This window comes from Thrips palmi, unplaced genomic scaffold, assembly GCF_012932325.1.
Source record: "Thrips palmi isolate BJ-2018 unplaced genomic scaffold, TpBJ-2018v1 HiC_scaffold_17, whole genome shotgun sequence".
In the NCBI taxonomy this organism is placed as follows: domain Eukaryota; kingdom Metazoa; phylum Arthropoda; class Insecta; order Thysanoptera; family Thripidae; genus Thrips; species Thrips palmi.
The window spans coordinates 6,500,107-6,517,163 of NW_023144626.1; the positions used below are offsets into that span (position 1 = coordinate 6,500,107).

At 43.7% G+C, this 17,057-nt stretch overlaps 3 protein-coding genes across 3 annotated transcripts; 2 read left to right on the plus strand and 1 right to left on the minus strand.

Moving 5' to 3' along the window:
• The first annotated feature begins 37 nt into the window (after positions 1-37).
• Positions 38-1,755, plus strand: LOC117643375 (vacuolar protein sorting-associated protein VTA1 homolog). Its single transcript, XM_034382222.1, has 5 exons — positions 38-227; positions 471-693; positions 780-1,090; positions 1,175-1,363; positions 1,489-1,755. Exons 1-5 carry the CDS (start codon positions 125-127, stop codon positions 1,638-1,640), a joined length of 978 nt encoding a protein of 325 aa, XP_034238113.1. The 5' UTR covers positions 38-124; the 3' UTR covers positions 1,641-1,755.
• Positions 1,756-2,071: 316 nt separating this feature from the next.
• Positions 2,072-8,403, minus strand: LOC117643374 (prestin-like). The gene is made up of 14 exons (XM_034382221.1): positions 8,126-8,403; positions 5,803-5,954; positions 5,518-5,682; positions 5,294-5,404; positions 5,029-5,207; positions 4,775-4,939; positions 4,585-4,689; positions 4,376-4,509; positions 4,137-4,302; positions 3,877-4,053; positions 3,520-3,792; positions 3,265-3,438; positions 3,051-3,177; positions 2,072-2,979 (listed from the first exon to the last, which is right to left on the minus strand). The coding sequence occupies exons 1-14, from the start codon at positions 8,146-8,148 to the stop codon at positions 2,861-2,863; spliced, it is 2,070 nt and encodes a 689-aa protein (XP_034238112.1). The 5' UTR covers positions 8,149-8,403; the 3' UTR covers positions 2,072-2,860.
• Positions 8,404-8,663: 260 nt separating this feature from the next.
• Positions 8,664-15,517, plus strand: LOC117643373 (DNA polymerase alpha catalytic subunit). Its single transcript, XM_034382220.1, has 19 exons — positions 8,664-8,847; positions 9,204-9,395; positions 9,470-11,074; positions 11,158-11,429; positions 11,521-11,637; positions 11,724-11,788; positions 11,898-12,016; positions 12,103-12,224; positions 12,321-12,563; positions 12,651-12,791; positions 12,873-12,981; positions 13,067-13,206; positions 13,313-13,518; positions 13,623-13,887; positions 13,975-14,328; positions 14,425-14,559; positions 14,641-14,757; positions 14,850-14,931; positions 15,020-15,517. The coding sequence occupies exons 1-19, from the start codon at positions 8,832-8,834 to the stop codon at positions 15,208-15,210; spliced, it is 4,491 nt and encodes a 1,496-aa protein (XP_034238111.1). The 5' UTR covers positions 8,664-8,831; the 3' UTR covers positions 15,211-15,517.
• Positions 15,518-17,057: the final 1,540 nt, after the last annotated feature.

A 17,057-nucleotide genomic window follows, 5' to 3' on the forward strand; every position in this document is an offset into this window, starting at 1 on the left:
TCTCGGCGCTGGGGAGGGGGGCGAGGGGAGGGGTGGGGTCGTGATTATTCGCAGTTTGTTTGTTTGTTCTCTGCTGTGCTGAAATATATTTTATATTTAGTTTTACCTCAAATTTTTGTTAAGAATGGCTGATATTCCAGCTTGTCCTCCGACTTTAAAGGCGATACAACATTACCTCAAAATCGCCCAGGAACATGCCTCGCGAGATCCAGTCGTTTCCTATTGGAGTAAGTGCATAATACTGTTCAATGGTTATGACTCAAATTTCTCACTGCGAAAGGAAAGGATAAAACTGCGAGGCTTGCTGACTCACATTGACCGTGAATAACATTATTCTCACAGTTTTATTCGCGTATAATGTCATTGCATTGTTTCATTTGAATTTTTTCTCTGCTCCACAAGTATGATTCACCACCATTGCCTCCCCTCCTGCAGAACCTATCACTAATTATATGGGTAATTTTCTACAGGTCAGCTGTACGCCTTGCAGACTGCTTTGACAATTGACCGAAAGTCAGATGAAAGCAAAGGCTTTCTTGTCAAAATGATGGATGGTTTAGAAGCAATGAAAAAGGAGCTGAAAGAGAATGAAGCGATCACTAACGAAGTCGCTGCTCAAGCCCACATTGAAAATTATGCATTGAAACTCTTTGTTTGGGCAGATAGTCAAGATAGAGCTGCAAACTTTGGAAAGTAAGTCCTTTAAGTAACTATGAAATTTGGTCTGGATTTAAGCTACTTTATTTTTGAACACCTTGTGCATTATCATTTTTCTTTAGGAATGTAGTCAAGGCATTTTATACATCGGGGATGTTGTTTGATGTGTTGACCACCTTTGGAGAATTGTCGGAAGAAATTCAACAAAACCGTAAATATGCAAAGTGGAAGGCTGCGTACATACACAACTGTTTGAAAAATGGGGAAACTCCTGTGCCGGGTCCCATGAAGTCAGAAGAAGATGAGGAGGGTTTTGGCAGTGATGCTGCAGCCGGCCCAGTGAACCCAAACATGCAGGATGGGGCATCTAACAATTTGCCTTCAATTCCTCAGCCTACTAGTCCTGGATCCAGTAATGCTACAGATGATTTTGGTAAATAATCAATTGAGATTAGGATGATCATTGATGATGCCAGCCAAAACATTAATGTGTGTCATGTCTGTTCACCACAATTAGGTCTACCGCAAGTTCCTCCAAGATTTCCCAATGAACCACCAAATGTTCCATCACAACCAATTCTGCCCTCCCCTGATTTTGGTTTCAATTTACCATCAACCCCGGCACCTCAACCTGTAGTGCAGCCAGCACAGCCCTCGAATCCGTCCATGCCACCAGGTGACTCATCCTGGCAACCCAATTCATCAGGTATGCAGAACTGGAAACTAAACTACTTCTACATTTTTTCATACAGGCATTATTTAAGAATGGATTTTACAAAGCCAAGTTTTGAACATGAAACTCACTTTAAAAATATCATTCTCTTTCTTCAGGTGAAATTGTACTTACTGCAGAGCAAAAAGAAAAGGCATCAAAATGGTGTAAATTTGCAATTGGGGCATTGACTTTTGACGACATACCAACAGCATTGTCCAACTTGGAAAATGCTGTTTATCTGCTGAAAAATGGAACTTATCGACAGTAGTGGTGAGCATGTGCCACCATGCTAGCTTCACTCTCTTGTATGTATGCTTTCAGAGGTGCCAGTAAGCAGACTGTTGCTGTTTTGACCATTAAAAAAATATTGGGTACAGCTACAATTTTCTGAACAGCTAATGCTTTGTAGAAGTCCCTAATTGCAATTTTCTGTCACCTTCTATTTTTCAAATAATTGTATGATTTGCAAATCTAATGTAATAATTTACTAATTGATAAGTTTCTGATTAGAGCCTCCTGAGTGTATTCTCCTCCTTGTATACCACTCAAAAAAATGTTGGTTTCTAATTGGTTACTGTGATACATAGAAGTAAAGTACTATAGTTTTGTCTTTACATATACTTGGACTTTTCATTTATCCTCTTCTTAAAAAAAATTTAAAAAAATGTTAGCATTGAGGTAGAATGATGAAAATGAAAAGAGCGGGACACTTAAATGTTTATTCAGAATGCTGACATACAAATTGAACAATACTTTGGTTTCTCTAAACCCACAGCCTTACACTGAGCTCATGTTGTCAGTGTCCAATTACCTATCTGCACTATGGGATCACAGAATTGGTCCTTACATTACTTAAGTACTGAAGTAGCACTAATACTGGCTAACAAAGTAAACCCTTTGAATGTGCCTGAGGCAAAAGTGTAAAGTAACATTCAAAAGGCATTACCCTTCTGTCATGAAACACTCTTCATCCAAAATTATAAGTAGCATGCTGTAAAACTTGTTAAAGTCATCAAAATTGACTTTGACATAAGTAATGAAAAATAGCCATCTTGCCTTAAAAATAAAGTACACTACCATGTCTTTATAGCTCTTTTGAAAATACAGCCTCATCTTAGTTAACTTCTAACCAATCACCAAAGTTTTTAGAGGAACACAGTTGCTTCCACTTCTCAATTTTAAAAGTATCCAAAAATATCAAGCAAGAAGAGAGACTAGCTGCCTAAGTGATAGGGGCCTCTCTATTCATTGGACACTTGACTGGATTGTCACTGTCTTACATCACAAAGTAAAGTACACATAAACTTGTTAATTAATAACATGAAATAAAAATCAAAATAGATAAATTTAAATTCATTCCTGCACAATGTGAAAACAAATAAAAAATAATTTAACACAATGAATGTGTCACCAACTATCATCACAGCTTATAAAAACAAATTTGGGTCAGATCACAATATGAAACATATCAAGTAATAGAAAACACCATCAAAGTGCCACTGACTGACGAGAAATAAAACTGACTGCATCGTGAACTGAAGAAAATAGGTAGGAGTCTGAAAAGTCTTCGAAAAATCCACACTTGTTCAAACTCTCGAATACATTCCCTGAAACAGAAGATAACAAATTTAAGAAAGAGAAATCAAGTAAAAAGCTTAGTACAGAATTAATCACTTACAAGAACAATTGGAAAGACATAAAATACGTCCTTGATTCTTCACATCTTTATGTAAAGACAGAAGTGCCTTAACTGCTGATGGATCCACAAAGGATACTGATACCATATCCAAGATCAAACATAAAGGCTGCGAGATATAACAAAAATAAAATTTGAAACAGACACGTGATACATAGTATAATTAAAATAAAAGCTATGGGAAGAAGTACAGTACCTTAGATTGAGTGTTTGGGGATATAATTGTTTGAACAGGAGAAGATGCATTTTGTTTGTCATAAGATGCTTTTTTCTCAATTAGACTTAAAATTTTGTGTTGAAAGTAATCATTGTTTGCAAAATTGAGTCCTCCAGCTATTTGAACGATACGTATTCCAGGTATTTCAACAGCCTGAGGGGAGATCGTGCATAAGACAAGATGTTTGCCAAATTACCATAAAATGTGAGTAGGTAAGGTACAGAATTAACTTACTGAATGGTAACATTTGACATCCAAATAGATTTGTGTTCCTGGTACATTGCCTAAAACTCGCAAGATAGGTTTCTGTCCTCTGATGACCAAAGTTAAAAGTGAAAATGAAACTCCAAGACCCAGCCCATAGTCAATGTCCAAAAGAACAACTCCAAGGAATGATCCCAACCAAACTAGAGCATCTGCATGAGAGTGCCTCCAGGCATGAAACAGGTCTTTTACCTGCATCATCATTCCCTTTAATGCTACAACGACAATAGAGGCCAAAACACACTGGAAAAAGAAGTCTCATTATTGGTAACACAACCACGTAATGCATCATAAAAATGTTGACCAGCAAACTAAGTTTACACTCACATTTGGTAAAGGTTGGAAAAGAGGGCCTACAAAGAGTAGGACAAAAAGAAGAATAAGGCATGAGAAGAAACTTGCTAATTGTGTTTTTCCTCCCACTTTCAGTTGGATCATGCTACGAGATAGTGATGCAGCCGTTGGTACACAGCCAAACATAGATCCAAACAAGTTGGCACATCCCTTTACAAAATTAAAAAGACAAATTAACATAATTGTAAATTGTGATAAGTAGCTCTTGCGTGAAAAACTTCCATGATACACACCCCAGCTAAAAGTTCCTGGTTTGCAGAAACACTGTAATTTCCAGCTTTTCTTGCAAGAATTTTGGCCATGGACATATTGATCGAAAAAGCCACAAGGCAAATGACCAAGCCATCAACAAGGAGGTTTGGAAACAGCCAAAGAGGAGGAAGCTCAGGTAATGGTAATCTGTAAGCAGAAAATAACGTAAAGAAACAGCAGATAACAACACCAAAATTTAAAATAAATCCCAGAATCTTACCCAGTTGAAACATGACCTATTGTTTTGACTTTATATACATGTTCAAAATCTGCCAAATATGAAACTAGTGTTCCAATAATGATGGCAAATAGCTCAATCGGTATTGGAACAGGCAGCTTCTTTTCCACACGAGGCTGCAAAAAGTAAATAGGTATACATAATGCAAAAAAAATAATAGTACCACCTCTTTTCCTTCAAAACTTTTGTACCTTTAACAGCTCATTCCATATGCACAGAATAATAATAGTAACAACAGATATGCCAACAGCTGCTAGATTAGCTTCCAGAATATGGGCAAAAAGATCATAATAAACCTTAAGACCAAAAAGAGAAAAAATAAAATTAATTTTACATTTTTTTCATTTTTTCTTTCAAATGTGTGTTTAAAAGACTACTTACGAAAAGTATTTTCAAGGGCCCTGTTCGACGAGGAAGTTTTAACCCAAAAAATTTGCTTATTTGTGATGTGATGACATGAACTGCAGCACCAGTAGTGAAACCACTAACCAGAGTTTCTGATAAAAGAACACTCAGCACTCCCATTTTGAATATCCCCATCACCACCTTAAACATAATGTAAAAAATGTTCCTTTCTTTAAAAATATGTGTAAAACATTGGAATAAAATTCATAGATTCATGTTTTACGAAATACCTGCCAAAATCCAACAACAAAGCAAACTGCAGCTGCAACTTGAGTTGGAGTTAAACTGGTGTGATTTTCCCCAGTGTCCAGCACGACTGCTGAAGAATTTGACCCAATTCCTAGACTTTCAGTATCGGAGTACATTAATACAGCTTTGCTAGTCATCATGCAAACGACGGAAAAGGTGCCTGGAATGTTCAGTAAGCTTTGCATTATAGGAAATATTTAATCATTATGAGAAGAAAGACACTAGTAATTTTAATTTATCACCAACCAATCGATAAATGTCTTGATGTTCCCATTAGTGTGTAAATGAACACAGGAAAAAAGGCCATATAGATTCCAACAACTGGAGGCACTCCTGCTAGCATGGCATAGGCAATTCCTAAAATTCAAATCCTTATTACTTTCAAAATTACAAGATGACTGATTCAGAGCATTAAAAATCACTTCAATGCATTCACCATGCAATCGTTTTCACCCCAATATTTTTCTTACCATGAGGTATGTGCATGATTGAAACCGTAGTTCCCGAAATCAAATCATAGATAGTATCACTCTTCCATTTGTAGTTGTAAAGCCAGTCCAGTATGGGGAAAAGGGACACAGCTCCCCCGCGGAAGTCGCAGCCTTTCGATGTGCGGGACACGCGCTCAAAAAAACCTGAGCAACAATAAGGAGCGAACTCAATAACTAACAATAATTAAAAACCCTTGAAAAACCAAAATTGGCTAAAATTGGCCTAAATATTGTCATAAAATTGCATGTGGCGGGTGACATCACCTGGCTTTTTGGGCTTGCTGTACAAATACAGCTGGTCGAAATCACTCCTGCGACTCGGCTTGGCCCTGCCCCCGTTGTGGACGCTGTTCCGCACGATGGCGGCCGGCGTCGACAGGCCGTCGCCGACGAGGGCCTCGGACTCCAGCGGGCACCTGGAGGACACAGGGAGGGCCGGTCAGAGACGCATCGGGGTGCGGTGGTCGTCCCCCCCCCCCCCCAGATAGCCGCCTGGAAAGTAGTCAGAAAGCCATACGTTGCCCTCGTGAGGAGGCAAAAGGTGCTACTTTGCCCCTACCCCCAACCGCCTCTGGTCTCTGGATCCGCCACTGCCGGGTGCCGAGTAGGCGACGACTTAGGACTCCCATGACCAGGATGGGCGGGGGAATTTCCCCAGCGGCCTGACGTACGTGCCCTTGCTGACGCTGCCGACGCCTGACAGGCTAGGAGGCAGGGGGGCGCGCTACCGTGCAGGAGGACTCTGACGTACCGCGTACCAAGTTGCCCCCATTCTGATACCACTGCGCGCTGCGCGCTGATAGAGCGGGTCGCGGGGCGGGATTGCATTGTGTCCATCCAGTGTCATTGTGCCTGAAGGAGGAAGGCGGCCTGGCCGTCTGGCTGCACTGGACGCGCTTCGCCGCTTCGCCGCTTCGCCACCGCAAAGTTCCTGGTCGAGTCCATGACTCATCCCGGAGGGTGGTGTGGCGGTGGCGCGACCGTGCAGCTTCACGCCTCAAGGCGCTCCACCCAGAACCCCCGAATTACAGTGTGGGGGTCACTTGCCGGCCGCTGCTGGCTAGGCTGGGATAGGCTGGCCGTATCGCAGGGCTTTACTTGCACTAATCAGCGATCCTGGCGCGATAAAACGATATGGCTACGCGGAAAAAGCGGGGGGGGGGGGGGATTGCGTGCCTCGTGCTTCCGGCTGTCTGGTAAAAGGCAAAGGCACCAGGTAGGTGGTGTGGGGTGGTGTGGCCGTTCGCGACACCCCGAGTCAGCACCGCAGCACTGCACTGTGTGCAGTGACGTTGCATCCGCGTGATGTCACGAGGGCCCGTCGGGCTGTCGACAGCCCGCCGAGGCCCGTCTAGCTCGTCAAGCACACTGTGGGATCGCGAATCGCGAGCACAGCGTCATCTGAGCGGGCACTCGCTGACCGCCAGACTGATTCTGAGACGAGTTTTCGTCGCCGTCTCTCTCGCACCTATACGGGACGCCGCACGAGTGCGAGGGAGACACAGCGACGAACCCACTCTCGGAATGTCTGCAGCTGCCCTCCGCCACGCCACGCCAAGCCACGAGCTGCGGCTGTCACAGCAAAATGTGCCAATCATGATCTAGGAACGGCTTTTCAGTTTCGGTTCCTCCACTCGACTAAAGCACGCCACGCCACGCTGCGGCCCGCGGCCACGGCCCCCTGACTCGAGTACTGCCTAATTCCCCTCGTTGAGACTAGGAGACAAGGGCGACATTGAAAAGGGAAGGCCACCCACCACACCGTAGGCACACAGGCCGCCGAGGTGGACGTGCGGTGCGTGCGCCGCCAATCACCGACGTGCTAATATTTTCCTTCCCCCTCCCTCCTCCTCCTTCCACGCCGGGAATTCCCACAGCAGACGCGCCGCGCAGCAGCCGGACCCCCGCGGCCGCGGTCCTGGCGCCTCCACGGCAAAGGTACACATCGGCGCTATCGGCGCGGAGTGGCGCCGCGTGGCGCCGCGGACCCGTGGAGGCCGGCGAGAGCGAAAACGAATTGCAGGACGACACGAGCGGAGCGGAGCGGAGCGGCGGTGGCGGTCAAACCGCCGGGCCTAGCCAGGCGCCAGCCACGGCCAGGGCCACAGCAGACCCAATCTCTCGTGGGTCCCATGGGGCGGGGCGGTCACGCACTGATCGTTAAACGCTGAGCCCAAACAACGACTTCATCGTCCACCCAGGGGAAGACCTCGTCATGCTTTCGTTTAATTGCTGGACCCTCTCGAAGGACTGGCCATGGGGATCGTCTCACACTCACACACACATGTTAGCAACAGGCCATCGATAATACTCGATAAGGGGGGCCATACGCGTGCCGCATGGCGCTCAAGAAAAGACACGGACACTTTCGTAATTGGTACACTCGCAGATGCTGACCGTCCAACATGAATCAATGGGGAAGGCGGCCACCTTACAGGATGTCGGTTCAAAACATGACAAGTGCACAGGGGATTACAGCTAGGTTATGTTTTCGAAGGCCATTCGCAGGCATCTATGGCAAGGCGTTCGCGGTCATAACAGGGGTTGAAAACTTGAATTTAGTAGAATATCAACGAAAAATACTTACTCGTTCTTATTTCCTTCATCCATGGTTCAGCAATATGTCAGTTTGTCAGTGGCTTTGATGAGTGACAGTGCCAGTATTCAGCCGCGCTCTCAGAAAAAGGGTGCGAGTAACGTAGCAGTTATTACATTTGTAGTAAGGACACGAAAATCTAGTAGTCAGGGAATGTCACCACACGGCATGTTCAACCCGGTTCCGATACCGAGTCATACTGAATCGTAAACCGCGCGGGCGCCCCTGGCGCCCTTGCCAGCGCCAGCTGAGCGGCTAGAGATGACGAACTGAGACGGCGACTTCGTACCAGGGATGCCATATCTGGGACGTGATTGGCTGGTTGGCTGCGAACATTTCTGCTAGTAAAAGGGTAGAAGTGCGAATCCTTTCGGCAAAGAAGCTTGAGTATAATTTTAAAATTCTTGAGAGGAACTCTTTATAATCTGTCGCTCTTACGTGGAGCTTCTGGCGCATTTTGTTTTGCCAGCGAATCCGAGTCAAGGGGGGAGTAGTGGGGAGAGTCCCGCCTCTCCTGTAGGTACTCTTCCGCGCTGAATTTTGCCGCCAAAAACATCTGACTCGACTCGTCCGAGCTGTTGCTTGTCCCATTGTTTTCATTTTGATTATGATGTCCGTTTTTAGCATTTATTATGTGTAGTTACCTATCTGCTTCTCTTTTACGCACTTGACCCAAGAAATCACCTGTGTTTCCACAATGAGTGATTCAATCGGTAAGTTCAGTGATTTTATCAAATGATTTATCTCATGTGTAAACGCCGATCTTGCTTTTTATTGTTTCACCTTTAATTTGAATGCATAATTAACTTAGTTAACATAGTTAATTTATCATCAATGCGTGACTGTCAATCGTAAATTGGAATGGATTTACTTGGTAAAAATCTATCACTGCAATGTCTTTAGGTTATAAGTGCAGTGTACCCATGTTCAGTCCCAGGTTCAAATCTAGAAGCTGCCCCTTCCTTCACTAATTTCTCAACAATTTTTAACAATTGTCTATGTCTCTTCAGATTCCCCCCTGTGTGATTGCCATTGTCAAATGTCTTTCTCCTGTTTGCGTTTGTTCTAGCATCAGGCAGGCAGAAACGCCAGAAGTTAGATAAGCATGGGAAGTTTGCAGCTCTTCAAAGACTGAAAGAATTGAAAGGCAGCAAGAACAAGTATGAAGTGTCAGATGTGGACCGAGTTTATGAAGAAGTCGATGAAAAAGAGTACGGCAGGAAAGTGCTAGAGCGTGCAGATGATTGGATCGTTGATGATGGTAGGTCTATGGTTTAGTATTTTTTGCAAAATTTGGCTTTGACTTCTCCTAAATGCTTTCGTTCTAAATTTCAGATGGAAGTGGCTATGTTGAAGATGGCAGAGACATCTTTGATGATGATTTGGATGAGGAATCAATATCTAAAACTTCAAAGAGCAAATCTGCATCTTCAAAGAAAGGGAAGTCATCTGAACACAATGAGAACAAGGGATCTTCCAGCATTCGTAATATGCTCATGAACATGCCTGTGAAGAAAAAGGAATCCAACGTTAAATTAGAAGATGATGATGTCCTGGGGGACATCATGTCTGAACTTAACTGTGATGGAAACTTGAACACATCATCCTCAAGTGGTATTGTGGAAGTATCAGCAAGTGACTATTTGAAATCTTTTAAGAAGAGTGTCAAGATTCCAAAAGCAGAACCTCCACCTCCAAAGCCTAAACCAGAAGTTGCCAAACCTCCAGTGGTGATAAAGCCGATCGTTAAACAAGAAGAAATCGTGGTTGTTAAAAGTGAACCCATGAGTCCTGAGAAGATGGAAGTGGTTGCAGAATCTCAACGCATTGATGATTTTGATTCCAACGATGGCTTTCCTACTGATATTCCTGAGTGCAATGCCATTTCAGCTGCTAATGATGTCAACTGGGACATTGAAGATTTTGACTCACAGGATATCAACAAAGCTGTTTCATTTGTTAGTTCTTCTTCACATGAAAAGGTTGACTTAAAAGCCAAAATTAAGGAAGAGCCAAATCTTACTGATAATTTAAAACAGGGGCCGTCCGAGTTAGATTCTAAAAGTGAATCTGGGTTTACAGAAGAACAATTGATTTGGGCAGCCATGCAAGCAGATACTGAGAATTCTGCTGTACCTGTGGATGTTAATTTAGATCTATCTAAATTGCCTCTTGTAACGAACGAGAAAGGTGAACAAGTTCTTCGCCTCTTTTGGTTGGATGCCTATGAAGATCCTTTCCGGCAGCCTGGAACTGTGTACTTGTTTGGTAAAGTCTGGATTGAATCGGCCAAATCCCATGTCAGCTGCTGTGTGTGTGTCAAAAATATTGAGAGGAGGATCTACATTTTGCCACGCGAAGAGCAAGTGGATTTAACTACCAAAGCTGCAACGGGCAAATCTGTCTCTCTCATGGATGTGTACAATGAATTTAATAACAATGTTGCTAAGAAATTCAAGATAACCCAGTTTAAGTCAAAGAAAGTGACAAAAAATTATGCCTTTAATCTGCCAGATGTGCCTCTATCATCTGAATACTTAGAGGTGAAGTATCCTGCGTCATGTGGTGCATTGCCAAGCAATTTGGAAGGTTCTACTTTCAGTCGGATCTTTGGCACCAACACAAACAGCCTTGAGTTACTTTTAATTGAACGGCGCATTAAAGGCCCATGTTGGTTGGATCTACATGCCCCCGAGCCTGTGAAGAACTCAGTGAGCTGGTGCAAGATTGAAGCCAGTCTCTCAAAACCTGAACATGTCACAATCTACTCAGGCAAGCCTATACCACCACCACCTATAGTGGTGGCCTCACTCAACATGAGAACTGTAGTTAATCCAAAAACCCATCAAAGTGAGATTGTTATGCTTGGGTGTCTTGTCCACCACCAGTTCCATTTGGACCGTCCAGCACCAAATCCTCCCTTTCAACAACATTTTTGTGGTATAAAAATTGATCACTACCTTAATGTGTTTGTTATTTCTATTTTGTTGTTTCTTGCTCCAGTTTGGAATTTTTGTTCACAGCTTTTACTAAGCCTTGTGACATGCCATGGCCCCTTGATCACAGGGAAGCTGCTACACGCTTCTCAGGTACCAAGACAGAGAAGGTTGATACTGAAAGAGCTTTGCTTGGATTTTTCCTTGCAAAACTGTTCAAGCTGGATCCTGACCTATTGGTGGGCCATGATATTTCTGGCTTTGACTTGGAAGTACTCATGCACCGTATATTTGTGAACAAAGTGCCCAATTGGTCAAGAATGGGGCGCCTGAAAAGGGCCAATCCACCACAAATGAAGGTATTCATTACATTTCTCAATTTCTCAGTTCCTGCCAATTCACTTTAAAAGTGCAACAATAAAAATACGTTTTATATTTTTCCTCTCTTAGGGTCGGATACAGCTAGAAAGGAATCCAGTGTGTGGAAGACTTGTGTGTGATGTTAAAATTTCTGCCAAAGAGTTAATCAGATGCCGAAGCTATGATCTTAGTGCTTTGTGTGAGACTGTGAGTCATTTAATACTTCATTCATAATTCTACTCCTGAATTAAGTCATGCATTAATATATTTTTTCTTTCCTCACACTATATTAGGTATTAAAATTGAAAGAAGATGAACGCCAAGATGTTCCAGCTGATGAGATTCGTAAATATTTTATGTAAGTCACCAAATTAAGTCTTGCTTTCAAACTTTGGTTGTAACTTTTTAAATTATGCATCATAGTAGGAGTGTTCCCCATTTTACTTATTGTTTTGTTTTTGTTGTAGAAACTCACGAGACATGTACACTCTCATCACTCGAACTATGCAAGATGCTGTGTACACTATTCGCCTCATGTGTGAGCTTAATGTTTTGCCACTGGCAATGCAGATCACCAATATTGCTGGTAAGGATCTCAACAGTAGTTACAATTTAATAGATTTTTCTCCCTTTTAACTTGCAGCAAGTATAAAACTTTATCTTTTATCCTAGGAAATCTTTTGTCACGGACTCTTATGGGTGGAAGGTCAGAACGCAATGAATATCTCCTTTTACATGCATTTACTGAAAAAGAATATATAGTTCCAGATAAGGAGTACAAGAAAACTGGCAAGGTAGACATCTGTTGTCATATTGTTAATTTGTGTTTTTAATAATGGAACAAATTCAATCCAGCGATATTAATGTAGACATTATTTTGTCTTTATCAGCAAGTCCAGGAAGCAGACATTGAAGATTTGGATGAAACTGGTGCTGAAGGAGGGAACCGCACTAAAAAGCAAGGTACCTCCAGTAGAAGGAAGCCAGCTTATTCTGGAGGCTTGGTGTTGGACCCCAAGAAAGGATTCTATGACAAACTCATTTTATTAATGGACTTCAATTCTCTGTATCCATCAATTATCCAAGAGTACAATATATGCTTTACTACAGTAAATGTTGCACAGAAGCTTGATGTAAGTTATCAATTTATCATAGTTAATTTTAGCTTACCAGAAAATAGTATCACTGTTGACTCACATTCAATCTATTTTACCTTCAAGGATGATGTTGAGCCAGATCTTCCTCAGTCCAATCTTGAACCAGGAATTCTGCCTACTGAAATCAGGAAACTTGTTGAAAGCAGAAGAGAAGTTAAAAAACTCATGAAAAACCCAGACCTATCTCATGAACTACGAATGCAGGTAAGGTCTTATTTAACTTGGTAAAAGAATCAATCCTGAGTGAGTTTTTGTAGTGTTAAGTATGGTCTTTTGATGTTGCAGTATAATATTCGTCAAACTGCTCTGAAATTAACTGCCAACAGTATGTATGGGTGCTTGGGATTTTCTTTCTCAAGGTTCTATGCCAAACCGCTTGCTGCATTAGTTACTGGTGAGCATTTTAATGTAACTTTTGATTGAACCTCATCAACTATATACATCAACACATTTTTGTGAACTTTTTTTAATATTACTAGCCAAGGGCCGGGAAATTTTAATCAATACAAGAGACCTTGTCCAGAAACTGAACTATGATGTGATATATGGAGATACTGATTCTATTATGATCAATACTAACTGTCTGGATTATTCAGAAGTTTTCAAAATTGGTCACAAGGTTAGTGCCACATTTTCTGTTCCTATTTACTTAAGTGTTTTAGTTCTGTATTAAAATTGCCATTAGATTCTTCAATCAAGCCTGATCCTCGCCCAATTTGTTGCAGATTAAAGCTGAGGTCAACAAACTCTATCGGCAAGTTGAACTTGATGTTGATGGTGTATTCAAGTATATGCTCTTGCTCAAGAAGAAAAAATATGCTGCTGTGACCATTAGCCAGTTACCAAATGGTGATTTTGTGACCTCCCAAGAGCTCAAAGGTTTGGATATTGTCCGACGTGATTGGTCTCAAATTTCAGCAGAAGCAGGAAAGTACGTAACTAGTGTAGCTGAAGAGTCTGATTTGGTTTACTTTAATTTTAAAGTCCCTTGTTTCACAGATAAATTATATTTTTGCCTTTCCTTCCTCCTCTTAGGTTTATTCTGTCTCAAATATTGTCCGATATGCCTCCTGATGACAGAATAGAAGCAATACATGCTCACCTTGTTCGATTACGTGAAGACCTCGAAGAGGGGAAAGTTCCCATTCAACTCCTTGCTATTACCAAACAGCTCACCAAAGACCCTGTTGACTATGTCGACTGCAAGCATCAGCCTCATGTGTTGGTAGCAATGCGCTTGAATTCTCGAGGGGGCAAGCGTATTAAACAGGGAGATACTGTCTCATACGTGATTTGTGAGGTAAGTCTTTCACTGACAGTCACCATTTAAATTAATAACTGCAAGCTCAAACAATTAATAATAACAAAAAAATTACTTGATTTTTAGGATGGCTCCAATTTGAGCGCAATTCAACGTGCCTACCACATTGATGAACTAAAGGGCAGCAGCAACCTGAAAGTGGATATTAAGTACTATTTATCACAACAAATCCATCCTGTTGTGTCAAGGCTGTGTGACCCTATAGACGGTACAGATGCTGCTCGCATTGCAGAATGTCTGGGTCTTGATCCAACTTCATATAGACGCCAGTTACAAAGGGCAGAAGAAAACGAGGATGCAATGTTTGGAGAGAGGGCTATTCTAGATGCTCGGGAGCGTTTCCGGGATTGTGAGAAGTTTAAGTTCTCTTGCACTAAATGCAATAAGGAAATTGTTATTGATTCACCTTACCGCAAAACAGTAAGTATATAAATTTTACTTCACTTAAGCTTCCAGTCTGGAAGAGTGGTTAAATATGTGTACCTTTTTCTGTCTAATAACGAAATAAAATTTCAGGAGCTTGGTGAATATCAACTTGTCTTAGAAAAATGTACCAATGCAGAATGTGATCAATCACCCATGCAGCATTTGGCACCCATTCAAAATGCTCTCACACTAGCAATGCGGGCTTATATTCAACGCTATTATGCTGTAAGGCTTATTTTTATTTTCATTACTCAAGCAACATATCATTTTTACTTGTAATTTGGCCTAATGTTATTTTATTTACAGTGTTGGCTGATCTGTGAGGATCCTGCATGTACTCAAAGAACAAGACGTCTCCCTCTTCGGTTTCAAAGCAACTACCCTATTTGCAATTTGTGTGAGAAAGGGGTGATGTTCAAAGAGGTATGCACTCTAGTTGAAAGTGAAGTCAAATGCAAAATGTCCTGAATTAAATATGATTTTAGCAACTCATTTATGTGCATTTTCTTTTGCAGTACACAGACACTGAACTGTATAATCAGTTGAGCTACTTTCAGCACATCTTTGACTTGTCAAAAATACCCACCAATGACAAGAGTTTGTGTTGCTGTAACCTATATTTGCTCTTTTCATTCATCCTTGCGTCTTATTTCATCTGTTTTATTCTTTCTATTTGTGATTCCAGAGCATCTCAAAATATCAGTGGAAACAGACACAGCTTATTATAAGCTGAAGGATCATGCTGAGCACTTCCTGAAGCACAGCGCCTATTCTGTGGTCAACATGGGCCGCATGTTTGAAGGAATGTATATGACTGGCCCACCCTCCAAAACCAATATGCATATTAAGCAAGAGATTAAACAGGAACCGCTTTGATTTTGTAAACTATATATGATATGTTGATATGTATTTGCTTATTTTTTTATTTTCATGTGCACAAAGTGCATGTAGTTCTTTTAAAACCACAGCCCTTATGTTTTATTTGAGTTTTATTTGAAGAGGTACATATTTTTGTACATATTATTTTTTATATAATGTAAGGTCCAAATTCTCCCTATTTTATGACATTTTTATTTGCTGTTTGTAAAATACATTTTTGTGTCCAAATTGTCATTGGTTTTTAGTGTGTAAATAACTTCACTGTTCTACTTCTCAGCAGTCTTAATAAAATCTTTTTTCTTGTTTTAAATTTTTCCTTAAACTAAGTTCCAGTTCTTTCTTTCAAAAGTTCCCCTCTTAAAAGTTACCCATTATCACAGAATAGCAGTCGTCCACTCTAGGGGTGGCGTTGGCGTCACGACAGCACGTTGTTCTCGGAGGACGCTTCTGAGCCGTTGCCGTTCGTGCCCGTCGAGGCCGAGGCCGAGGCTCTGCCCAGGTCCAGGAGGGAGGTGAATTCCTTTGGCACGGCGCAGCGCGAAAACCTGCGCATGCAGTGGTCGGAGTCTTCCTCGCCCGACGCGGCGTCTTGCAGTTTGGTGCCAGATACCCATTCCAAGACCATGGGACTCCTACAACAAAAAAAAGTCTTTTGATATATCTTCTCTTTGGCATCGAGATTTGTGACACTCTACACTTACTTGGCGAGACCGTGCAGCACCAGGTCCATGGAGGCCGCGCCGCCGCCGCCCCGGCGGACCCTCTCCGCCGCCCCCGCCAGCGCGGTGCACAGCGCCCGGCCGCCGCAGCTCCATGCGTCCACCCCCCGTCGAGCCAGCGCCGCCTCCGCCGCCTCCAGCAGGTGGGTCGCCTCTTGCAGCAGCCCCTCGGGGGCCGTCTCCGATGCGGCTGTGGGTCAAGGTCAAGCAAGGGCGAAATAGCGACTGGCTCCTTGGCGAAGCACCAAGCAGGCCGCCCAGAGTCATCCTTCCGGCCTGCAGCACCGCGGCCAACGTCCGCGTCACCTGCCAACACCGCACGCCGCACGGAACGCAGTCCCCGTGACACGGTTGCAGGATGCGCTGCGGATGCTGGCGCCGGCGCTAGAGTCCTCGAGCCCAGCCGCTACTCCAATACAACACCCCGACTACTCACAGCGGGCGTGCAGCGTGTGGGCCGGCTTGGGCTTGGCGAGGGCGTGGTAGACGGCGGGCACGATGCCCATGACGGTGAGCAGCATGGAGCCCGCCACGAAGAGCGCGCCCACGTTGACGTCGATGGGCTCCTTGAACACTGGCCCGGCCATCCCAGGGCCGGCCGCGCCCGCCGAGCCCGTCCGCGCGCCCTGCAGCGGCACCTTCAGCAGCGGCACTGTGAACCCCAACTCCACCTGCAAGCAGGGCCCTGGGTTCAAACGCCGCCTCTGAAGTCTCTTTGAAGTCTAAGGCAGTCTGCTTAGCTCACCCCTATCTGACTGCTATCGGTGCTGAAGGAGATGAGCCTGGGGCGGCCGGGCTTCCCCGACGCCGCGTCCAGGCTGAGCCTTCTCTCCGCCCTGGGCTTCGACGGCAGGGGCTCTGTCCGGAGGGACAAGCCGACGTTCCTGCGGGACAAGGGCACCACTTAGAGGGGCTGCACTTAGAGGGACGGGCACGCCAACAATTCCACCGAAGCGTAGCAGCGTAGCATTGCCTTACCCGGCGCCGACCCGGCTCACTCCCAACAGCAGAGTTGCGCCCAGGCAGAGAAGCGGCAGCCCCGAGGGAAGCCCCATCGCGACGATCTTCATCTGCAACAGCACGCGTCGATGTCAGCGTTTCGTCGCTGTGTCTCTCTCGCACCCC